General features: G+C 38.9%; 1 protein-coding gene across 2 annotated transcripts; it reads left to right on the top strand.

Moving 5' to 3' along the window:
- The first annotated feature begins 4 nt into the window (after positions 1-4).
- Positions 5-23,155, top strand: LOC104311147 (solute carrier organic anion transporter family member 1C1). Of its 2 annotated transcripts, none has more exons than XM_009929654.2 (15): positions 5-294; positions 2,554-2,699; positions 3,323-3,464; positions 3,573-3,705; positions 5,162-5,289; positions 5,508-5,654; positions 10,226-10,324; positions 11,119-11,355; positions 12,491-12,655; positions 14,026-14,221; positions 16,523-16,688; positions 18,258-18,439; positions 19,886-19,950; positions 21,125-21,242; positions 22,023-23,155. In XM_009929654.2, the coding sequence occupies exons 2-15, from the start codon at positions 2,589-2,591 to the stop codon at positions 22,243-22,245; spliced, it is 2,112 nt and encodes a 703-aa protein (XP_009927956.1). In that variant the 5' UTR covers positions 5-294; positions 2,554-2,588; the 3' UTR covers positions 22,246-23,155. The 2 variants fall into 2 exon arrangements, with proteins under 2 accessions (XP_009927956.1, XP_069663966.1); XM_069807865.1 differs by lacking the exon at positions 5-294 and adding an exon at positions 358-469.
- The last annotated feature ends 1,963 nt before the right edge of the window (positions 23,156-25,118 follow it).

Below are 25,118 nucleotides of genomic sequence, written 5' to 3'. Positions count from 1 at the left end.
GGTGAAGAAAACAAGTTGCTCCTCCTGGGAGAGGCTGGCACCACTAGCATGCTGGCAGGTAGACTGCCAAAGTAATGACAACACAAGAAACCTGCTTTCTTTTGCAAAGCTTTTGTATCAGTGATTGTGGGAAAGTTTTGCAACCATGGTAAGAAGGAAATCCAAGGTTTAAAAAAATGCGGTGGAGCGCTCCACTTGGAGTAGGCAGGGCTTTTGCTGTGACGTTGCTCTGGCTCCAAGCCTGAAAGCCCTAGGGCACGGGAAAGAAACAGCCTGATGTCGCAGTGACACAAAGTAAGTTCTCTCTCTCTGCCTCTTGCTGTCTCTCCCCACCCTCCCTCCCTGCTTCTTTCCCCTTATTTGTTTGTTTGTTTCTTTGTTTGTTTGTTAGGTGCTAGTGCAGGACAGACTGGGCTTTTTGTACATCTCAGTGTCACTAAACTTGAAAGAGATTATGTAAAGTGCAAAGGTACAATTCTGCAAATTTTTTTTTTTTTTTTTTTTTTAAAGAATAAGCACTGTGGACAGTGGGATGTTTTATCCCTCCATACAAAAACTATTCATTACCATTAATTCATTTAAAAAAATTGTCTTAAATTAAATCTTGCATTATTTTTCTTGCTTCATTTACTCTTAAATACCACTGGTGTCAACGATTCACTGGTTTGCCAAAGTTCAGATTTTTATAGAGTGGCTATGGAAAATGTTATTGTTTCATTAGGCATAAGAGAAGTGTTTATACAGTTCAACATTTTCTATAAGTTAAGGTAGATTGTTAAGGCAGCATAACATTAAATATTGTGAAAAGAAAACCACGTCACTGATTTAAATATTGTTTATTTAACAGTCAGGTGTTTCACAAAGTTAATCATCAGCAAAATACAAATCAATAAAGAATGTATTTGCTTTAGAGAACTCTGTCTTTCAGCTCCCATCCTCTAAAGAGTGGGGTAAATCAGAATTCACCAGACTTTAATTACCTGTAACTTCTTTTTTTCAATGTTTTTTTGATTTGTGAGCTGCTGAAGATGGTCTAAGGAAGGTTAGGTCCCTCTAGAAATTTCATATGCGGATCACTGAAATATACATGTGTTTGCTTTTCACAGCCACTTTTCGTGGACCCTGCTGGAGTAGAATTTGGAATTAAAAACTACAAAATTCAAGTTAGAGTGCTTATGAGGCTTTATATCTCTTTATTAGACATTAGTGCCTTTTCACAATTATTAGGAATAACTTTTGGGGGGCTGTTGGACTTGTCCTTTCTGGGCATGGGTGGACATTTCTCAGGGAGTTGAAGTTGCTCCTGGGCATTTGCTTGGGAGAACTGAGCTCTCCAGAGGAATAGAGCGACCTTTGTGGGTTAGCCAGGGACCCTGCCATAGCCCTACCACCCCTGGAGTCGAAAATATCTCAGAACACTTAAATGGCCTCCACTCACGGGTCAGCTGGCCTGTGGGGCCTGCAGGAGAGGAACTTTGAGAAGTTTCCAGGGGAATTAAACAGAGTGGGATATCTAAGATCCCAGTGTCTCGGGGGTGTGTGTGTGGGGATGTTACAGGCCAATTTCTTGACCTATATTCCTCTATATTCCTCTAATACATGTGCCAATGTATATCGGGGCTAACTAATTGATTTCACTACTACTGCACCAGTTTTCCAACAGAAGAACTTGGCAATAGCTCTTTTTGATTTGTTATCATTCTGGATCTCTCTGTATTAGCTGGTCTCCCTGATCTGCTTAATCTACATCAACCAACGTAGTTAAGATGACTCCTTATATCAGAGCCAATTTTTGAATGAAAAACTTTGGCAGTCTCATTAAAATAGCTACATTTATCATCTGTCTTGCAGGAACTTGTGGAGACTTGTGGACTTAAAGATAGTCATTATTAATTTCTTTTAATCAGTGCCCTCTTTTCCCTAATACATCTTTACCTACCATATGTCTTACCCTATTTTCTCCTCAGTCATCATTTAAGGTCTGACTCTACAAACGTTTATCCAATAAATAACGTTACTCATAGGAATGTTGACAGAATGGTACAGAGTAGTGTTCAGTATTTCTGCAAATTCATAGATTACACAATTAGAGAAAATCCTAATGAATATAAAATACTATCAGGAGCCTACTGGATCATACCAAAGGTCCATTTAGCCTGGAACAGTGAAGAAATGCGGATATCTAAAAGAGACTATAAGAATTGGTTCGAGCATGGTGAAGATGCTTCTCTGACATACTGTCCTAGCCTCCTGCTGCTTAGGGACTTTCCTTCTCTGCAAAGATTTCTAAAAACTGTCAGCAAGTTCCCTTTGAATTTTCCATCTATCCAAGAAAGTACCGAAGTCTTTTGGAAAGCAGATTTCACAAAGGAGGTGCACCAATCCTTAACTCATTACAATGACACTTTGAACACTCTTTAACATCCTTCCTGAGAAAAGGTGTTAATGTGTAGACATGTCAAGTAGTGTCTCACCATCTAGTATGTCTGAAAAACATTGGAACCTTTATTCTTATGCAGATAATAGTTAATAATAGTGCTATTTTCCAAACAGGAAAACCTACATATCACATCTGGAGGAGGAAAACCATGGACAGGCCAATCACTGCTGGCCAACTTAAAGACAAATCACTCTTCCAGGACAGCGATGGCAGCGCAGTTCCTGCCAAGAGTGTGTGCCATATTTGTTCAAAGCTAAAGGTATGGAGTGGAGCCCTCACCACATATTTTCTCTGCAATACTGAAAATGGCAATTTGAAGTTCTATCAAAATTCAGTTAGTTCTGTATGACACTGACATTGCACGTGTTGGAAACAATGCTCTAGGTTGTGATTCCAAGCACATGGAAGTCAATAAATGTGTTCAGAAGTTAAAAAGTGAGGCCATATTTTAATAATGAATCATTTAGAGGTGTGCTATAGCCATAGTGGTAGTTGCAGCTATATATTTTCATCCATGTTTTTTTAGAACAGGAGGAGTAGGAGTAATAAGACATGCCATAATAATAGTATCAGTGATGAACAACTTTATGCTGCAAGTTTTCCCTAAGAAAGGAAAGAGCTAAACCAGTATGTGGTAGAAAGGTAGAAGGTGCGCACAGTCAATGTCAACTTTCTTTTTCTTTGCGGTAGAAGAGGCTTTGGAGGCCATCCTGAAAGAGAAGGAAAAATCTTCTGTTGTAATGAAAATGATAGGAAGAATCCCTTCACAGACAATTAGAAAGCAAAGCATTTGATTTTTGTGTTTCTTGAACAGGTTGCTCAGGCATCCAGCCATGAACAAAAAATTGTTTCTTTGCAAACTCAATTATTTTCTCTTTTCAGATATTTCTTGGAGCTCTATCTTTTTCCTTTTTTGCCAAAGGATTTTCTGGAAGCTACATGAAGAGCATGTCCAGTCAAATTGAAAGAAGATTTGAAATCTCATCCTCAATTGTTGGCATAATTGATGGCAGCTTTGAGATAGGTATGTGTGCTTTCTTGGAAATTGGATAAATACTGCTTCTTAATACATTTTTCCCCTAAAAAACCCCTCTTTCTGTAACCTTACTGGTTCTTTTTCCTGTTGATGTAGGTAACTTAATGGTAATGGTGTTGGTGAGCTACCTTGGACCAAGAGTTCATCGACCAAAAGTAATTGCTGTTGGATGTCTCATCATGTCCTTAGGAGCATTTTTGTCAGTGATGCCTCAGTTCCTAATGGGACGGTAAATATGGAGATTTTTCACATTGGGCACGAAGTGAACTTGACTATATAAAGTGTTTTTTAATCATACACCTGAGTTAAAAGTTTGACAACAGTAGTTTCTTCCAGATAACAGAGAGGTTTTAATAGGTGGAATCTTTAGTATTCTCTTTCTGATTTCCTCTCTGAAAGCTTACCTCTTTCTACAGGTAAGTAAGAGAGAAACCTCAGGTTTCTACAGAACTTATACATAATTAGGGATAAAGTGAGTTGAATTTTTCACCTGGGATGGATAAATATAGATACATTTTTTTTTTTTCGCTGTTCTCCTTTTCTTATACTTAAATGAACTGTAATGAGATCTTGATGGAAAAGGTTTCTTTCTCCGTGGTGGCTATCCATGCTAAGCTCTTTAAAATTATGAAGATATGTATCTATTGTCTCCACTGAACTCAGGGAGAGTTAAATATCCCTTCACATCTAAGCTTTAGTGCTTACACAGTTGTCAGAAGCAGTTCACACCTCTCCAATCCTTCGGCATCCTTACTGAATAGTAGCTGAAAATAAAACCCCTCTATCTCTCAAAAATTAAAATTTATTTGTGCATCTTCTTTAATTCCAAGACAAATACATGTGATAAGGGGTGTATGGAAAGAATTATATCTGGGGACCATGGTATGGAAAGTAGCCACAGCCACTACTCTGCTTGGGAACCTGCACTGCAGGGGACAGCACAGGCCAGAAGCAGAGCCATGGAAATCTCTGATTTAACCCAAACTCACAGCCAAGTTCTGAAGATTACCCATTCTTCACAACGCCAGGCAAAACCCAGTGGCCATGGGGACCTCCATGTCATCCATCACAATATTAAATGTTACCACTTGATTGCACAGTCAGAGGGAATAGCTGCTCTCCATTTATCCCGATGTAGTATAAAGGTACTCAGGCTGGCTTCAATTTACTCAGCAGAATTGCGGTAGCACCTGGTTGCCTAAATACAGACAAACTGGCACATGTGTTTTGCAGCCTGTGTTAATCTCTTTATAAACACAGATAGGTTACTACTAGATCCTTAGCTGGCTAATTTTAAACTAGCACAGCAATCTCTGTGTTACGAGTCTGTCACATAGGTAAGAAACCAGTGCCAGTATGGTAAAACATCAGCGCTGTTGTACGTAGACAGATGTGGATGGACTCTGCCTCTGTCCTTCAGTCTAAAGAATGATCTCTTAAGCCCTGGAACCAGCTTTTTTTCTCTTTAGCTTAAGAAAATATTGGGGTTAGAATGGTCAGAGCATTTTGAAAAAAGTATGAAGATACCTATCTTTATTTTTAAGTGAAAGCACTGGAAATGGGTTGCCCCTCTACTTTGCCTGCATGTAACAGGAATGAACATGTATGAACGCAAGGCTTATACCCACTTTCTGCAAAGCAGAGTCTTTCGTGTGTCAGTTGTATTTTACATAGTTGTTTTCCAGTTATAATTATGAAAGAATAACTGTTACTGTGGACAACTCTACGAGTGTATCAGCTTGCTCCCCAGCGTTGTCTGGGAGCCATCCAGTCACAGATGCTACAGAAACACCCAGCGCAATGAAAAATTTCGGTAAGCAAAAGCTCTGATGATGGGTTCCCTTCTTCTGCTTGTCCCCATTTTATACATGCTCTTTTACTGGAAAACAGTAAAACCCCTGTTAGAAACCATGATATATACAAACCCACCCTATAATGATTGTAAAAAACCATATTTTATGTTATTTTTCTGTTGCAATAAAGTATTGTCAGAATTATGTTCACAGAAATGTAAATGTTTATGGCCTGCAGGATGTGAGAAAACAACGAATTCCTATCTGTGGCTCTTTGTGTTGATGGGGAACCTTTTACGTGGAATTGGGGAAGCACCAGTTATGCCACTGGGAGTTTCATATATTGATGATTTTTCTAAAGAAGAAAACTCAGCATTTTACATAGGTAATATGCAAATGAGTGATTTTTATGCTAAACATTCTTTTCTTTAACATTTCTGTAGCCAAGCAAATACTCACCAAAAAAAATCTATCTGTTCTGTTCTGGATAATTTTGGGTTGTACAGAGATAAAAAAGCAATGCAAAAGGGATCTCACATTTATTTTCGAAGGATATTTCCCAGATGCTCCTTTTGCTTTCCCCAACTGGCTTCTGCTACACATGCCAGTTTTCTCTGTGACAATATTTCTCTGTGACAATCAAAAACTCATTTCTCCAAAGTGAGAAGTCATATCTGTCTTATCTGGCATATCATCTTCAGTACCACAGCTTCAGAGGATAGATTTCTTTCTAATCACTGTCTCACAGATAAGAGAATGATCCTTAATGTAAGGATCAGTAAAGTAATCACAGTAATGTAAACGTGCTTCAGAAGCTTTTACCTGACTTTTTGAATTTTACATGCAGCTCACGCTTCCTGATGAAAGCTTTTTAAAGTCACTAGTTACCAAAGGAAAAACTAAATCCTTGCCAGGGTGTTGTAACAAATCCTTTCTAATTGGGATTTTGTTGTTGTTTTGATGGAAGATAGCCTATTGCCCAAGACACAAAGACTTACACCCAAGCTAATTAATTTATTGCCAAACTGATTTAGTAGCATGGAGTCTTTGTGTGGCTGAGGGAGGTTAAAACTGCTGCCTGAAGTAAACTTTGTGAAGTTGAACTGGTCATAACGATAGTAAGACACAGTTTCAGGAAGAGCTCAGTATGTAATGCTACAGGGGAAGGCCATTGCAAATGTCTTCATTTTGGGATGAGGAAATCTGCAGGTTGAAGAAAATGGAAGTATTGTGAAGTGAGATGACAAAACCGAAACTTCCACTCAGCAGTTATCCAAAATTATTATAATCGCTTCTGATATTCTGATTAAAGATATTTTTAAAAGTTCAGCTGAAATTTTTTCTTGTCAGAATCTGATCTGGGAGAGATTTTGATGGGTTGGAGGCTATTGGGGAAGTGAGTTTACAAATATAAAGGAGATGCAGAGAATAGTATGGATTCAACCAAAATGAAAATTTGTTTGGGTCATGCAAGTGAAATAAACTATTTCATTTACAGAGTATTAAAATATTTTATTTTAACATTCTGAATAGCAATTTTCAGTCTCTTATTCCATTTTGATGGACTGATGCAATTTGCAAAAAAAGTGAATGTTGAAATAGTCTTTTCCAAAGAGCTGAAATTCCTTTCTTTACCAACTTTAATTCTTTTCTATATCTGATTTTTTTATAAGTTGACTGAATCAATTTATGATCAGTGCTTTTGTAAAATAATAAAAAAAGTCCTATAATGAAGTCAGTCAAGCCTTGCTGATGAATTTTGACCATTGATCTCATTATTTGACCCTGAGCAAGAAGTTTCACCTTCCTGTCTCTCCTTTTTCTCCTGCCTTTAGATATTTTGTTGAGTAAGAAAATAAGTTATTTTGAGGCAGAGACAGCTTTTTATTAAGTGTCAATAGAATACATTATTAAGTGTCAAGAGAATGCATTAAAATCTTTTTTGGCAGAGTTGTAGTGCAGATGATAATTGACAGCAGTAAAAGCAGAGTTGCCACAGGAAGGAACAGAAAAGGAAAAATCAGTGGTTTTGTTAAGCTGTCTTACAGAGTATAATAGAGGATGGTAGCTTTTCTGTAGAACTCTGTGAGAAACTGATTTTTTTTTTTCAGGAAATTCTATAGTTTTCAGACTGAGTCTTACAGAACCTTTTTAATTTATGTAGTTCTACCAGGCCATCAGTGTGGTCCTGAGGTGGTACAATGCACTGCACACAATATACAGTCCTGAAAAGCTTTTCTGCTTAGGATCACTACTCAGTATGACTGTAAGGTATAATGATCTGACCCTCTGTCTCTACATGCAATTGGCATTTGTCAAGAGACGGGAATATGAGGATCTCAGTGGTTTGCTTTGTTCTGAGAGGGGTCTTTGGTGGAGTGACCTTGAAGGCCAACTGCTCTGACTGAGAGGTAATTTCATAAATACTCCCCCATGCTAAGTGCCTAATTTGTTCCTGTGTTTTATGGTCTTCAGGTGTTTCACTTCTGTTCAGGTGCCTATAGAAGAGTTGCCAACATACATATGAGGATTTCACCTATACTAATAAGCTTTCAGTAGCCAACTTTTAAAATTAATTTCTGATTTTATTTGAAACTGAATATTGACATGGTTAATTAATGGCAGTAGCCATCAGACTTACCATGTAAGAGGAGTAACAGACAATTAAAGATATTTAATGAGGAGTACTTCACTTCCATGGATTTCTCACCAAAGCAGAGGCTTTAAATGAATGAATGAATGAAATTTCATCACTGAGTTGAACACTAGCATATAATCTTGTATCTATTGAGCCCATGGCTTCAATGGAAGCATATCTGAAGCCAAAGTATGTTGTAAACTTTCATACCTGTTACTTGCTAAATTACTCATCAATACAAGGGTTTGGCTGAGCTATATCAATATGCAGCAGCTGATTAACTGATAAGTCTGCATGCTTTACTGTTTGTGGTTTAGTCTGTTTATTAATTACAAAGAATAAATATTACAAAGGAAAAATATGCTAAGAAAATATCACAGTGAACTTATTTAGTTTTGTTTAATCACAATACAAGCATATTATCTTAGTGAAGTTATTCTTAATTTAAACGGTATGCAAATGTGAAATTTAATTTAAAAACTATACCTACGCAAAATTATTGCACCTATGCTTCTTAGCTTATCTGCTAGCTTCTGGTATCTTAATGAAATATACTGCATACAAATGCCATTGGTGTCGGTGTGCTGGTTTTTATCTGTTTATTTTAGAAATTTGCCGCTGAGTATTTGAACTTTGGACATGAGCTTGCATAGCTCTGAATAGTAAGTTCTACTTTAGACTCACTGATAAATAAATATAAAGAGCTAATTCCTGGCTTCTAATGTCAAAATTCTGACTCTGCAGAAGTCAGTAATTTTGGAAGCATCAGAATTTAGTCTGAAAGGCCAGATCTTCCAATGAAGTAAAATGAGAGAACTAAATGAAAGCAATATGCAATTGGAGCAATGAAGCAAACATGAAAAATCATATGGTTAAATTATGCTGTAAGAATTTATTGCAGAAGTCCTTGATCATAAGCTGAGCAATCACTATATTCAGAAGAGAATTTGCAAAACCGACAGGAGAAAAATCTCTGCAGTAGAACAACACAGTAGGATTTACAGAGCCTAGTGCTGAATGTGGGCAAGAACTGACAGGCACTTGGTCAAGAATTCCTTTTATTCTAATAGAATTAAGCCTTCTGCAACTTCAAACAGCTCTCAGGTGGCAGTTCTATGCTAGAATTCAGAAATCCAAACCACTGAACTTTTTTTTGAAACTGTTACCCCCTCACAACTAAACTCCAACAGATCGACACAAGTGACAAGACAATGTGAGGACCTATGCTTGAATTATTTTTAGGATATTTTTATTTTATGTTGATTGTCAGCAGTGGTCACCAAAATCATATTGTGCTGTATTTACATACTCAGTCAGCAAAATGCAGTCCTAGCTTCCTAGGTTTCTGCTAGCCTTCACAACTTATTCATTTGCTCCTAGGGGCAACGCGCCTTCTTCTGATCCCATGTTATCTCCTCGGTAAGCAGAGACAGAGCTGGAAATTGAAGCCCTAGTGAGGCCAGTAGCAAAACTGAAAGCTGCTTTTAAAGAGGTTATTACTCGATCACTAGATTTCTTTATTTTTTTTACAGCGACATAAGTACGTATTAACACAAGTTAGCTTATTTGCTCATTCTAGCGCTGAATGAATCAACAAAAATTCTGTCTAATGAACTTTGACCACACACAGGGACACTTATATCTCCTTGTTACCTACTGAAAATATTCTTGGGGTCCTGTACGAACTTTTATTGTCCCTGTCATCCTAATGTGACTCCAAACTGCAAAGATGTGCCTTCTTATATTGATGCACACCATCAGATCAACTACTGCTACTTAAAATTATACTAGGGACCTGAACACATAGTACAGGGAAAAGGCTTGACTTCTACAATCGCAGAACATCGTACAAGCTGTAAATAGAGTTGCAGGTAGACTTACTATGACTCCAATGGGCCTAGAGTTGTACGTTCATTAGTTATCTGCCACAAGCTGAACAACACAACTACAAAAATCTAAGAAGAGAAGTAAGGAGGAGGAGGGTTAAAAATCATTGTAATGTTATTCTCTTTCTTCCTGTTCCTTCTGAGACACCAATCTTGCCAATGAAATGCATGTGGGGGTCCACATGAAACTGCACTCGCTTCGGCAAAGCCCTGTGCGGCTGAAGGAGCCTGCTTCCACATCACAGTTAGCGTATTGGCAACTTATGGCTTATTTTCTTGCTGCTCAGAAGCTTCCCATTAGACATCCCCCAACGGGCTGTGCCCTCTTCTGTCTCCTCCTTCCTCTCCCCTTTCCTTGCTCGCAGAGAAGAAGGCCTGCTTCTCCATGCAGCATTTTTCTCACTCTCCTGTGCTGCCTCCCATCTCTTACAGGCCTGGTGAGATCCTCGGGCATGTTTGGGCCAACCCTGGGCTTCCTGCTTGGATCTTTCTGTGCCAGCCTCTGGGTTGACGTCGGCGTTGTGGATATGGGTAAGAGACTGTGGAGTGGTGCATTAACTGAGGAGATGGCTGTGTCTAGGAACCTGCATGCCAAGAAGCACCTTCCCAGCTTACTACTCCAAAAAGGAGGGCTCTCTAGAGAGTTTTTCCTACTCAAAAGCTGGTGTTATTTGCACTTTAATATCAGCAGCATTGTAGTGTGACTGGAATAGCCCTTGATGCAAGACCCCTGCCCCCACTGTAGGAAAATGTTGCACCTCTTTTTATGCTTGCACATGCACTTGTTACACCCTTGCTGCACAGCTGAGAACAAATGAGCAAATGAAAAGCCATCCCCACATTGAGGCAACAGGGAAAGGCCTTTGCTCATGGACACTTGTCAAAAATTATGTTCTTTTAAAAAGCATGCACCAAAGATTCATATGAAAACTAATTTCATTATTCAAATCACTTTCAAGTCTCTAATCCCAGGGAAAATTTGAGGAACTTCAAGGAAAAACTGTTGAGTCTGGGGATAGAAGAAGGAGGGGACAATGGGAATTTAAGAAAGGGGAGTTCCTTTTGGGTGGTGAAGGGCCCTCTTGCACTCATTCGCACAGCAAGTGTTGGAAGATTGTGGCAAGGAAATGCCACCATGGGTCTAAATGGAGACATCTATTTTTGAGTACATGGGACTGATCTGATACAAGCTGCATTTCAATTCTTCTTAGGAAACATAAATCATCTCTGTTCTGGTCTTTAAATAGTATATATAAGGATACCTAGTCAGTTTAATTGCTCTGCATGATACTTAATCTGTTTTCCTCTCTTTCTGTATTTTACAGATGCTATCAGCATAAATCCCAAGGATACCCGTTGGGTTGGTGCCTGGTGGCTTGGATTGCTTATCTGTGGAGCAGTCAACTTCATTGCTTCATTGCCTTTCTGGTTTTTGCCTTACTCCTTACCAAAAGAAGGAGAGAATGAAAACCTGAAGATTAGTCATTTGCCTGTTCAAGGAGATCACTGTAAAATAGACCCCCCAGCTCAGCCACAGTTAAAGTTTTCAGAGGCAGTAAAAGGTGAAAGATTATTGCCCAAATGTTTGCATGTGAACTTCCTCTCATGGGTTCATTCTGAGCTGAGCATGGATTTGCACAACGCTCAGCAAAATGCATGTTTCTGCAGTGCAAATGATGGGCAAAAATGCTCTCTTTAACATGCTAAGGGTGTGTTTCAGTCCTCTCTTATGTCAGACAGCTGGAAAAATCCCATGCTGTTGCTTTGAGCACCAGACATTCTCAGTGCAACACGGTAGTTGTCATATGATGTATTACAGCTATAATCTTATGATTATGAAGGAAGAGGGGGGAAAATGTTCCATCCCTCATTAATGACCAATGCACAGCTGGCAAGTTACTGTTTCACTGAGGCCAACATGTGGGAGGGAAACATGGGGCTAACTATTACGTTAGCTGTTGGAGGGGTTTCACTGGATTCATAGCTCCTGTCTTTGAGCTCAGTGATGCTAAATTAACCTCATATAGACAATATCAGACTCAACTAGCCATTGCTGGACACCCCAAGTGTTTTATTTGTATGTATGTATGCATGTGCACCCCTTCATGGCTATGGCAGAGGTGTTTCGAACTCTCATCTTTTAGGTAAGTGTGCCAACAGCCAGACTACAGTCTAAATGCAGGTTTTTGTCTTCAATTTAATTTCATGGACCTAGATACTCTAATCAAGGGTCTCAGGAAAGGTTCCAGCCTTTTGCTGGGCCTTCCTCTGAATATCAGCCTCATGTGGGGCTGTCATGTGGTTTGTGAAGGCTCCTGCTTTAGGCACCAAACTTTTCAGTTGGTATATTATAGAGTCTTAATGCTCCTGTAGGGACACTCTCCTGTACAGGCATTGAGAATCAGTGTTGCAAGCCTCAGTGCCTTTGATGAATAGTCCTGTGTCACACACGAGATAATCTAGGATTTCTGATTCCCAGCTCAGCATCCACTGTGCCATTCAGCCATGCTGCTCCTTTAAGTCATGTGTTGACAATGAGGAAAACTCTCACTTGAGCAAGCATATATTTTGGTAGGCAAGGAGTTATGACCTGCAACACAGCCAGTAATTAAAAAGTTAGTTTTATTATCTAAAGGATGTCAAAACAACTCTTCTCTGTGTTTAGCAGGGTGTACAGCATATACCTCTCCATTGCAGATTTCTTCCCAGCTCTGAAGAAGCTGTTTGGAAATCCAATTTTCCTGGTGTACATCTTCCTCACTATTCTGCAGTACAATTCCCTTGTTGGGTTAATAACCTATGAGACAAAGTTTATGGAGCAGCAATTTAATGTATCAGTGGCAAGGGCCATCTTTCTAATTGGTAGGTACCTGTCCTTCTTTTAAATTCCAGTGTCAAAAAGGAAGCTTTTCTTTGTTATTTCACCTTCCTTTTTAGGAAGAGCTTCTGTGAACTTTTTTGGTTAAAAAGAAGTATGTAGTAGTTTATTAATTTTCGTACCATATTTTGAAAATGGATGTTAATTTTAGTGTTAATTTTCCTGGTGTTTAGTGAGCTAGAGGATTACTAGAACTGGGTGGATTTTTTTTTGGCTGAAGTTATCTTCAGAGTGAGAATTGGGTTATGAATGTGTCTGTTTTCATTAACAAAAACCACACATAAACTGCAACTAAGTAACAACTAAAAGAAAAAAAACATTTAATTTAGAAAATGTCTAATGAAATGTGTGATTTTTTCCTTTTCAGAATAACATCTAGGTATAAAAGTTCTTCCATTTTGATTACAAATACAAATTTTATAAGCAATAAGAACCCAAGATGTAAAATTTTGACTCATTTCATTCAGCTCAAAGTTCTTTTTATTTGCTAGTCCCCTCAAAAAATAAGTTCTTTGTAGTGTTCTACAAAAAAAGAATGCTGAAATTATATTAGTCTTACAGTGATTAATACGGTCTCATAGCCTGGCAAGAAAAACAGGGTATTTGAGGTCATTGCAAAATTGATATTCCATTACTTTAATCTGAAGGCACTTTGCTTTGCTGTAGGTCAGGTACAAATGTAGGAAGAACTTTCTTTTTCCTATCTTCTTTTGGATGCAGGGAAAGTTTTACAATAACAACATGAGAAAAAAAACAGCCAACCAAAAAAACCCCACAGAGAAAGGCAAACCCCTCACAATAAAACCTTGTAAAAGCTCTCTATTTAGCATGTAAATATTAGGGCTGGAGTTTATGAAATGCTGAATGCGTTAAATCTAAGTGCAAATCTTTCAGTGATTCACTCTCAGAGCAAAATGGAATCCAATCAACACCAGACGCTGCTTCCTTTCATGTTCTGTTTTGAAGATTGTTTTTTGGTAACTTTCAGGAAGTTTAATGTTTTATTTTAGATGGAGGAGTGCCCATGAGCTAATACATTTATGTCATTTACTCCAGTTTCTAACAGGTACCTGTATAGGTTTTATTGTATCAGTATACATACAAACAACAGTACAGTAAAAAGGTAGGGAATATTGAGGAACTAAGCTTTTTAAAGTCATAGCATGACTTGAAAGAAAATGAGAAAGTAAGCAAAATTACTTAAAGGTAACAAAAAGTCTTAGAACCTCAAAGGATCAGTCTGAAAATAGGTCAGTATCTGATATTTTTGGAAACTACTAGAACAAGATATTTATTCTAAAAAGGGTCAATGCAAGTGACAGCAGTTAACATTTTTCTTACCTTCTATTTGCAGGTGTGATACTTTTACCCATCACAATCCTGGGGATGTTTCTAGGAGGATTTCTGATCAAGAAATTCAAACTTCACATAACTGAAATGGCAAAGTTTGCGTGCATCACCTTTATAGTAGCATATTTGTTAAACCTCTTGTACTTTATGTGTAGTTGTGAGGTGCTCCAGGTGGCTGGACTGACAGCACCCTACTCTGGGTTTGTATCCCGTTGGGTTTGTGTTGGTCGTGTCATTTGTCATGGCTGCTTCCTGCCCTGTGCAGAACATGGGGCATGCACCTGTATTCCTCTATTCTCGCAAACTAATCTGGGTGTGTAATCTCATCTGGGCTACAAACCTTCTACTCTAGAAAACATTTTCATTTGAATTTGGATCAGTTCCGAAATGTGTCTTCTCTGTTGATTTACTGTAGCATATTGCTATATCCTTTTGCATAAAAATATTTAATATATGTGTCTGTTTAAAGACAACAAATTTTCATTGAAATTGACCTGTATTAGGTCATCTGCTAGTGTCAATCAGTGTGGTTTCAGCTAGAGCACAGCTACTGTGATTATATCATTTTACTGCTCTGTTGGTGGTGTTACATGCAAGAAAATCCTAGATGTTGAGATAGACTTGTCAGGCTGAAATGATACCTAGTGTTGAGAATGGGCAGAATATCCCAATTTTGTTTTTCAAATTTCATTTAAATTGAACGTTTCTTTTTCTAAATTATTTATTGCTGCATATTGACAATATACCTCTATTCTGGCAAATTACTAATTAAGATGAAATTTATCACAGGCAAATTAAGTTTTTATATTCTATTTCAAAGCTTTAACTTAAAGCTGGTCTCTTCCTACCATGTAGGGAGTGGGATGTAAAAAAAGTGTTGAAAGTGACTTCCCCATAGTCCCCCAGCAGCTCTGCCTGTAGAAGGGACGATCCTCTAGATCAGTAGTTATCAACCTGCATGGGGAATTACCAGCCTCCCTTGGTACCTGGAGCTGCTGACCTGCCTGCATCCATTTTCTCAGCTGGGAGATAGAAAGTGGTCATGTCAGGAGTGTGTGCCGCCCAAACGGACGTTCCCCCTCCCTTACCAAGACCATGGTCATGCTTTCTTGAGAACGTTTTGCTGACTCTAGCAGCCTGCCACAATTGCTTACTGTTTAAATTTAGCTCAGACTGGTCCAACAAATTTCAAGGGATTTTAAAGGATTAAACGGAATCCAGCAGGTCTTGCTAGATTTTCAATTCAGACAGAAACTCAGTCCTGTGTTTTTTGAAACTGAGCCTATGTTCAGGGAAATATCTAAGTTGTCTTGGCAAACCTGGCACTGAGTTCAACTTTGAGATAACTCTGGCTGAGTGCAACATCTGATACTGTAGAGTGAATTAAAAATAAGCAGAAACATCAAGACAGCAAATACAGCAAATACTGAAAGAGCAATTACAGTTTCTCCAGGAGAACTGATACTGGAGAATTTAGCATGTGCTAGGATTGTTCTAGTTAAGCGGCTCACATACTGTTTTACCTGTTTAACAATTTGTAGTTTGAAGACAAGCAACAGCCTAACGAGGGCCCAGTTATTTTCCCTTCTAAAAGGCAGGAGAAACGTAGCCCCCTTGAGGTGTGTTTTGTTTGAGGTATGAGGAGGAAGAAAAGGCAAATTTTGAACACTTTTTCCTTCATATTTTGAATTACTTCAAAGCAGGGGTGATTTGTAGATGGTGGACTCCTAACACTTTCTCAAAATTGAGCCCTGCTACCATGCCCTCAGAGCTGCTGGCCACTTTTTAAATTCTCAGTTCTAGTTGTTGTCCACTTAGTTTAACTCCTTGGGGCCTTATTTTGATGTTTCTTATAGAAATGCTGGTAAAAGTGGAGGCTATGAAAGTCCATGAAAATATACAACAAGAAATGAGATCTGATAAGAAATGGGCTCAAGCCTGTCCCAGGTGCAGGACTGCTGCTGTTGAATAGGGTCAGAGCTGGGAGAGAAGCAGCACTTCTCACTCAGACTCATGCAACTTTCATTGCTACTAACTGGCTCTAATCCAGTGAAAAAAATGTCAAGGACATCCTGTTGCTGTAGTTTTATGTCACCATTTCTAGCACCCAGACATGGTACTGCTAAGGAAAAAGCATGGCCGGTCTACAGGTGATAAGAGATTCAAGGTATGATTTTATTTTTCTTGGGTTGAGCTTTCAAATGAAAAAGTAATACCAAATATTCCCTCCCAGACAAGAATACCTTGTTTGTAAGTTCCATGACTTTTCAGCAACAATCCACAAAAACGTTAATGCTTGATGAAAAATCTCAAGAACTTTGGTTTAGCTGAAATTAGCTTAGTCTCCATATAACAACTTCACAGTCCGTTGGATGGTAGCAGATACCTGTCCATGTTAATTGCTTCAATTTCTCCATGTTTTTCCTGCCTACTCCCTGATATTTTGTTTGACTATATAATTCGACTAAATAATTCTCTTATTTCTTTTTATTTTCCTCCAGACTAAAGCATCTTTCCTCCCCCAAAACCAGCTTCATGGCCAGTTGCAATATTGACTGCAGCTGCAAGCTGGATCAGTGGGACCCTGTATGTGGGGATAATGGGATCACTTACATGACAGCCTGCTTTGCAGGATGTAAATCATCGACTGGGATAGGAAAGAATATGGTAAATATATAGGCAGATAGATGATTATTTAGTAAGGCGTGTAGAGATAGGACAAGGAGTAATGGTTTTAAACTAAAAGAGGGTGGATTTAGACTAGATATGGGGAAGAAATTTTTTACGATGAGGGTGGTGAAACACTGGAACAGGTTGCCCAGCGAGGTGGTAGGTGCCCCATCACTGGAAACATTTAAGGTCAGGCTGGACGGGGCTCTGAGCAACCTGATCTAGTTGAATATGTCCCTCCTCATTGCAGGGGGGCTGGACTAGATGACCTTTAAAGGTCCCTTCCAACCCAAACTATTCTATGACTCTATGATTATAGGTATAGCTAGATTTCTCCAGCTATTAATTTTTTGGCTTTGTGATTAAGAAATCCTGTAGACACAAATGTCCATTCTATATGGTTTAACCTTGTAGAAACTGAGTGAGTGCAAGGTTGCAGGAAGGGTTTTTAAGAGTTGGAGTAAGGTAAGTGAGCTATTCAGGAAAGAAATGAAAACTTCAGACTCTTGACATACATTTATTGAATGCTTTTATTTTGATTTTTTAAAATTTATTTTCTTCTCAGCAAGATGACCATAAATTTGGTTTTCAGTTTCTCAGTAGATCTCTTACTGTGTAGGTACAACACAGCTAAGAGGGGTTTGCTTTAGAAGACCTTTACTAGTCTGGTTGCTATACTAGCAAAATCCTGTAGTGTTAACTCATGCAGCAGAAATGTATAGAACTGTGAATGCTGGTTTCACAAACTGTTACAGATTATGCTGGAATTGCCTGCTTTCCTGAGTTGCCATAGCTCAGGAAAGAAAGTTGTAACACTAAATTATACAGCCAAGAGGTCCCATAAATATACATCTGGCTATTTTGTTCAGTGTATCAGCAGCAAAGCCATTTCAGGACTTCAAACAATCCTACCTGGGCAAGACCATTAAAAACAGAAGGCTTGCAGAAGTGTGTGCAAATGGTCATGTCTTCTGGCAGAAGCAGAATTGTCTTCATGCAACAATACTGAAAATGAGAAGCAACATTTTCGGGCTTATATCCATATAACCCAGCACTATTTTCTTGCTTCACTTCAGGAAAATTGGCTTTCAAACCCATGTCTCCTGCTAACTTCAAAGGCTGTAAAAACAGCTCACTCTCAATCCAGCACCAAATGCTGTTTTAGATACATAACAATAAACACACATGATTGCATTGTTGGGTCCACATCTATATTTTTATTGTTACTCATCCACTTTATAGGATTCCTGAGCAGAATGGCTGGATAACAATTCACGTCTGAATTTTATAGCTTTGACCCATTTTAAGCATACACAGAGCACCTTCTGTCCTAGCAATGGCGTGGCTGAAACTAGAGTCACAGTTTCTTTGTGCCTCTGGAGCCGCTCAGAGTGGCTGGAGCATACCAACGAGCTTGGCCATCAGTCTGCAAAGATGATTAGGGAGGTTCTTTCGATGTAAACAACAGCCTGCCTGTTACGGGGAGTGAAAAATCTAGCTACTAAAATAGTTTTGTGCCACTGAATTCTGATTAAATAAATTCTTCTTCTCATCTTCTCCTTTCAGGTGTTCCACAATTGCAGCTGTGTGGAAGGACGAGGGCACGGGCTTGGCAATTCCTCTGCAGTTTTGGGACAATGCCAAAGAGAAAGCTGTACCAAAGCATTTCCCTATTTTTTAGCATTACAGACTGCATGTGCATTTATTTTAGCCTTAGGAGGCACTCCTACATACATGATTATGTTTAGGTGAAATACTTTACCTTACCTTGACCATAAAACTTGGGGAAAGAGAAACAGAATACGGTATCTACTATTTCATTCCTATTGTGAGGAATGGCATGCTGATCAAATTGGGGCCCCGAGTCTTTGCCTGTACTCTGAAATCCAGCTCTGTTCAGAGGCACAGCAAAATGCCTGTCCACCAATTTAATTCCAGTTTAAGGCTGAGTAGGTACTTTGCTGATGAAATGGTGGGCCTTACGCTGATCCTGCACGTTAGTTTTCACTTCCAATGACAGGGATGTTTTTAACAGAGCAGAGAACTTGAAATAAGATGTGGTGCTAAGCCATGTCCAAGGTGACTATGCTGTTCACATTACTTGGGATAAAAACATTCACCTTTAAGTCTTTTTGCCTCACAATGTTTTTCTGTGTTGTGAGAAGTCCGATACTCCCATTTTTTTGTCAGGCTTGTATAAACAGAACTATGTCAGCAGCAATTTTTTTTTATTTTTGCTCCTTCAGTTCTAAAGCAGCACTGCTATTTTACACTCAGAAGAAAAGACAATGTTCTGTGCCTTTTGCATGGAAGTTTCTTTCCACTCATGCTCGTGGGTGAATCACAATCTTCAGTAGTCAGTGCACAGGACTAGATAACTCTCTTGGCTAAGCTGCTGATTCTTCTGCAATATTTCTAAGTGCCCCCATTCTTAACGCATGCCTGGATTATGGGCAAGGCTAACTTTGCTGGGCAGTTTTCAGAACACTAATGTGTTTAATAAGAAGCCTTTCGTGTTAATGCTGAAAAGACAATATACTGATGTATAAACTCCAGTTCAGGAAACAGGCTGGCCATAGCAAGTCTCTCTCCTGCCCCTGTGCCAGCTCAGTACTCCCCTCTGCTTCTTGTCAATGCTTCCAGTTCATCTGACGGACACAGGCTGTTTCTCCACTGGTAGGAATGAGGTGCTTTTGTAGCCAGGTAATGCACATTCGCTGTCTCTCTGCAAAATGCTAGCGGCAGAAGTGGGTTTTACCTGCATGTAGCTAGCAAGGACTGCACACCCTTGTTCCCTCTGTTCACCACTGCACAATGCAGCCCCTTCTAAAACAAGGCAGCTTCTTGGAGCTTAACTTACGGACATGAACTGCCTACTTTTAGTTGGTTCACTTTAATTTTCCCATGCATCCTTTCCCAAAAATGTTTACAATCTGTTCTCCTTGGATTCAAGATCAGTTTCTGTAGATTCTCCCATTTATTTCATTGAGAGTTCATCCACTGACGTCAACGGAAGGAGGGTCTACATCTGAACTTTAACTTTGGTGAAAGTTTTCAATTAGGGTTTGAGTAAGCTATGCTAGGTACACCACAGTACTCTTGCAATGGGGCACGTGCTGATGTTCACAGCATGACTGTAGCTACATAATTCTATTGTTCCCCAAAACAATATACTATTTTTGTTTCCTTTTTAGATCTGTTTCACCAGACCTGAAATCTTTTGCTGTTGGGATTGAAACTTTAGGTGGTAGAGTACTAGGTAAAACTTCATTTCTTTGTGGGATTCAAGTAGGTAGTCAAAGCAATAGACCAAAGCTAGACGTTGTAATGTCCTTGCTCCAGATGAGAACAAAAGAAATTTTCCAAAATTTGTCTTTGTAAGCAGACTATGCATTTCAAAATATTTGGAGGAGCTTGCTACATGTTTCCTGCTATGTAATTACATATTATGATTATGCCTTCAGAATTTTTTCTATGCAGCAAAGGAATCAGGCAAAGGAAGGAAATTTCTTTGTACTTTGGGTTTTTTTTTGATTCGTGGACACAACTATCTGAGCTTGATCAGTCTGGATGTCCTTAACACCTATGCTCCCTTTTGCTGACCATTTTTCACTTACAGCTACCATGTACTCTGCCTATTACTTTCTTTCTTTTGTTTATCTGCAATAAATCATCATTCAAGTCTTTGGACGTGGAGTCTGCCCTTCCTCTAGCAAACCTTGCCTTATCTTCATTTGTTTGCTGATTTTTGAAACCTTCCCCACACAGACAAAGCAAGCAGTCATTTGTCTCTCTCTCCTAATCTCTGTATTTTAGCTGAATGCTGCAGAGAATCAATTTTGTGCTTTTATGAAATAGTTTTCTTCACAACACTGCACATTATCCCTGAAACAGCTTACTAATTATATTAAAGCATTATGACTCTCTAAAAGGAATTCTTTCAGTACTACATAAGTAATACACTTATTACCTAGTTGTAAGCAAGTGCTTAATTTCAGCCCTTTGCAATCAGCTAACCATTTTTAATGGCAAACTTTTGTGTAATACCTGAATAGATACATTAGTATACATAAATATTAATATGTCATGGCACATAATTCCACACTGGGGGCTGAAAAAGAAATGTTGGTTATATTATTTCTTTAAACAACAGAAGTTATAACTGTAATAAAAATGCCATTAAAGTAGAATTACTAACATTTCCCTTGCTGAATATAATAATGCTATAAACTTCCATCTTTTCAACTCCATTTAGGTACTTGCTTAAATATTTTCACAACTCTTGGAATCTCATGGCTGGAGCTGGATGTTTAGTCCCGTTTTATGCAGCCATAATTCAGAAACCCTCAGATTCATTTCCTCATTTCTTTACCATGACATTAAATACTGAGATCTTCATGTCTGTGATCACGTAATAAGATTTTTCTTTGCAGGAGGACTCCCAGCCCCTATTTATTTTGGTGCCTTGATAGATAAAACCTGCTTGAAATGGGGGACAAAAAACTGTGGGGGATCTGGATCTTGCCGGGTATACGACACGAAAGCATTCAGGTAAGCTGAAATCTTCGGTAAGGGCTAGGGAATTTGGCTTCTGAGGCAGCTTTGGGCACCAAGAAACAAGGTATACTTTGCCCATGTCAATTGTCAATAGACTGATTAGGATACTAAAAGCACCAAAGCTCCTTATTTTGACTAGGCCTTAATAGATCAAATAAGCCAAATAATTTTGATTCAATCTGACATATGACATTGCAGTACACTGCCTTACGTCACCAGAATTTGTTCCTTTATTGAAGCCTTAGCACACTGAATAACTCTGCGATGCTTTGGCTTTGTGGGACACGAAAAAAACGTGGAGTTGGAGAAAGTGTAGCACCAAAGATGCTCTTCCTCATCCCTTATTTCTCTGCTTCCTAATATATAAGACACCTCACAAAATCCACTTGGATTTTGACTGGTGGTGCATGGAGAGCTGTGGCCAGGGGCACTGAGTGCTGCCAGTGAGGGGCTGGGGTAAGGCTGGGACAACAGGGGAAAAGCCCCAGCTGGTGCAGCTCGTCCTGTCCCAGCTCTAAAATGTAGTCAGCTGAAGGGGAGAACCCTTCAGACAGGAGGCATTTCTGCTAGGAGTATAGGACCTGATTAGAACCTGCCTGGGGCTAAATATCATGAGGTTGTTTGCTTTCTGTTATTTCTCAAAACATGGAGCAATACCTGGCTGAGAATAGACGGTTTTGCCAAAGTATATTTGATATCTTGCTTGGTTCCACTCAGAATTGGCAAGGTTTATTAATATAAACATATTTGGGCACCTTTTTTTTTTTTTCCTAGAAATGTCTATCTTGGCCTCATTGCAGGACTACGGGCAGGATGCTGTCTCTTATACATAGTGCTCTCTGTTTTAATAATGAAACGCTTCAAACCAGATGGCAAAGAGATGACAGATATTAAAAATACAGAAAGATCAACCAGCAAAGAACCAGATACTGCCAACAGAAAAGAAATTCTTCCTGGTGCAAGAACCTCAGAGGAGAGTGAGGAAACTTGTATGTAAAAAAGAAACAAGGTCTTTTCATAACTTTGCCTATGCTTCAGTTTTTCTAAGCACAACAGGAGTCTAATTACTGGCTTCAACAGCTAGTTTACATTTTGGAGGTCCAAAAAAATGTCTTTGAAACATTGACTTTTAATTTGCTTTACCTTATCCTCTGCTTCTCCTCATCTGAAACAATAGCAGGAAAAGGTTTTCAAAATTTTGGGGAGCTCTCCCATCCTCTTGCTCTCAGTCCCTTTCTAGACAAACAGTAGGACTAGCCAAAATTTTTCAAGTGTCATAAATTTGATTATGATTGAAAAATTAAAAAGAAGAAATCCACAATAAGCTGCTTTTCCATTTTCACAGACTTCATTTCAAGTCCTCTTGCTCTGTACTTAGGCCTATAGCTCTCAATGGCCAATCAAGTTACACTGGCCCAGTGGCTCTGACGGCCTTTGCTGCGCGGTTCATGGCCAGAGCTCTTTGTTCCGACTGGGTCCCATGGCCCATGCTCAGGTGAGAGCCCCAGGGCCGTCAGCGAGCACTCCCTGAACAAGAACTGCACAGTGACTCTGGGGTTTGGCTTGAACACTTTAAACAATCAAAATGGATTGCACACATAAGAAAGTGGTGTATTAATTTTGCAGCATATCTCAGTATTGGGTTTGAGTAAAATGACTCTGAACTGATGCAAGAAAGTGACAGGTGTTTAAGTTCCTTTGATTTTTTTTTTTTTTGGTGTGTGTGTGGGGGGCATTTTTATCCTAATGACCACTGCATTTATACCATATGTATAGAGGTTTCCTTTCTTGTTTAAGGAACCTCCAGTAAGCCTTGAAATACAGTGCTAAAAACTTGCAAATTCACAGCTTTCCACAGACAGCCTAGTCCAGGGAGAATCTTTAATAAAGGATGCTTCCAACAGTCATTACTGGGAAAAAAAGTCTCTAAAAATACTTGGTGTGTGATATTTCATGATGTATCTTCACAAGGGGAACAAACATGCCTAGTAAGATATTGCAGGTTTTGTCTCCATCATCACAGCTATTTCGCTTTCTTTTCTGAAGGGTATCTCAGATCTCTGCAGTCCTGTGCATAAGCCTAAAACTAGTAAACAAGCTTTCTTTCCTAAGCTTAAAATTCTATGGGAAATGGAAGAGACCACTGCATGAATATGAAGAAAATCTACCACTCTTTATTCGAGAAAGTAGCAGATCAGAGGGCTAAAGAGAGGAACTCTCCATGTTGAGTGATCTTCTGACTTTTTTTCTACCATCTGGCCTGTGTAAGTGCAAGAACAGGAATGGGAAAAGGGTTGATGTGGTACTCACTAAAAGGAATTTGTTCATATCCTGGCCTTGGGGATGGAGTTGTTTGTATTTTATTGCTTAAGGACAATGACCAGCACATTTAGACGTTGCCTTGTACAATCACAGCTCTGATTATAAACTGCCAGCAGATAAGGGGAAGCAGTGTGTGTTATAAAGGAACAGGAATGAAAGCTTCTCTAGTACAGATGATATCAATATTGCACCTAAGTTTGGAAATAATAAAAGAAAAATCCAAGTTCCAGAAACCCCAGGAATTTTACACAGAGAAAATAGTCGTGTTTCTTTCGCCTTCTGCAAACAGTGTTTTAACACTGAATAAATATATTGGCAGTTCTAGAAACACTCCTGATCTGTGCTAGACATATAGACTCAGTCAGGTGACTCATACCGTAACATAATTTCCCTTTTACTTCTGTTGTTTGGGTATTTATTTCTGTTCATTGTTTTTTATATTACAGTTTTTTTGATGAGAGCATCTTTTACACCTATTGCTTGATTGTCCCAGGAGGTAATGTTTTATCAAAGGGTATGTTGACAATTGATGTCAGACTAGAAATGAGATTCTGGTCAGATCTGATGATTCATGTCCAGATATTTACCCCAGATGCAACTTGCTAAATTGAGCTTTTTCAAACAAATAAGAATTAACTTCATTCTTCATAACAGTCCCAAATCGATAATAGTATAAGCACTGCCACAGGTGGTATTAAATGAGCCTCTGGCTCAGTATACTCCCAACTCCAAGGCTATATCACTTGCCTATGTTTTCAACATGCACTGTTTCTTGTGCAAGTCTAAGCTTTCTCCTGTGAACAGCAGGTAGAAGTTTCTTCAAGGGAATAATTTGTTCTTCAACATGCAAATAGCACAGAATATATAAAAATGAAATAGGTGGTTAACTGAATGGCATTTTCCAAAAGTTTTTTATCCCCTTGCCTCTCACAACAAAGAAGAAATAAAGACATTCTCACTTTTAATTCCTCCTGCTCCAAAGACAAGGTTTCATCAAACAGAGATGCAGAGAGGCCCCTGGGACTCTCGTTTGATTCTAGGATCAAAACTGGTATCTTTGTCCTGTGTGATATCTGTGTCAGCATGCTCAGAGCTAGCTCTGACACCTCTGAGCTCCATCACTGGGAAGATCCTCCAGGAAGGAAGAGAAACCTGCCGTATTCTAAGGTGGCAAGAGAAACTGTTAACCAGGAAAGCTATTTTGGAGGCAAATTTGCAACTACACCAAGTCAGGCATGCTTTTGTATAAAGATGACAAACCAGGTAGTTTAGGGATCATTACAGACAACTCAGTGAGCCATAAATCATTGTAGTTCCACTGAAACCAATGAAGAAATAGCCAAACCAGAGAATTTTTATCATACTGTGGGAGGTTTAAGGCCATGAGCCTTATGTTTACCCAAGTCTTGTTTGAGGCTATCAAAAAGCCCTTTAATGGCATTAACAAAGTCCTTCTGTCAGAATAACTATGGAAGACAGAGCCTTACCCCAGAAGACAGTGCAGTTATTTGGCATTTCTTTACTTTTAGATATATAATCAAGCAGACG

This window comes from Haliaeetus albicilla, chromosome 19 (genome assembly GCF_947461875.1).
Source record: "Haliaeetus albicilla chromosome 19, bHalAlb1.1, whole genome shotgun sequence".
Lineage (NCBI taxonomy): Eukaryota > Metazoa > Chordata > Aves > Accipitriformes > Accipitridae > Haliaeetus > Haliaeetus albicilla.
This window is presented reverse-complemented; position numbering and strand designations above follow the sequence as displayed.

Excerpts from the sequence above, each read along its gene's own strand:
- LOC104311147 (XM_009929654.2), top strand. The coding sequence starts at position 2,589 with ATGGACAGGCCAATCACTGCTGGCCAACTTAAAGACAAATCACTCTTC. Across the intron at positions 3,706-5,161 it reads CCTCAGTTCCTAATGGGACG|TTATAATTATGAAAGAATAA; the intron begins GTAAATATGGAG and ends GTTGTTTTCCAG. Across the intron at positions 16,689-18,257 it reads CTGGGATAGGAAAGAATATG|GTGTTCCACAATTGCAGCTG; the intron begins GTAAATATATAG and ends TTCTCCTTTCAG.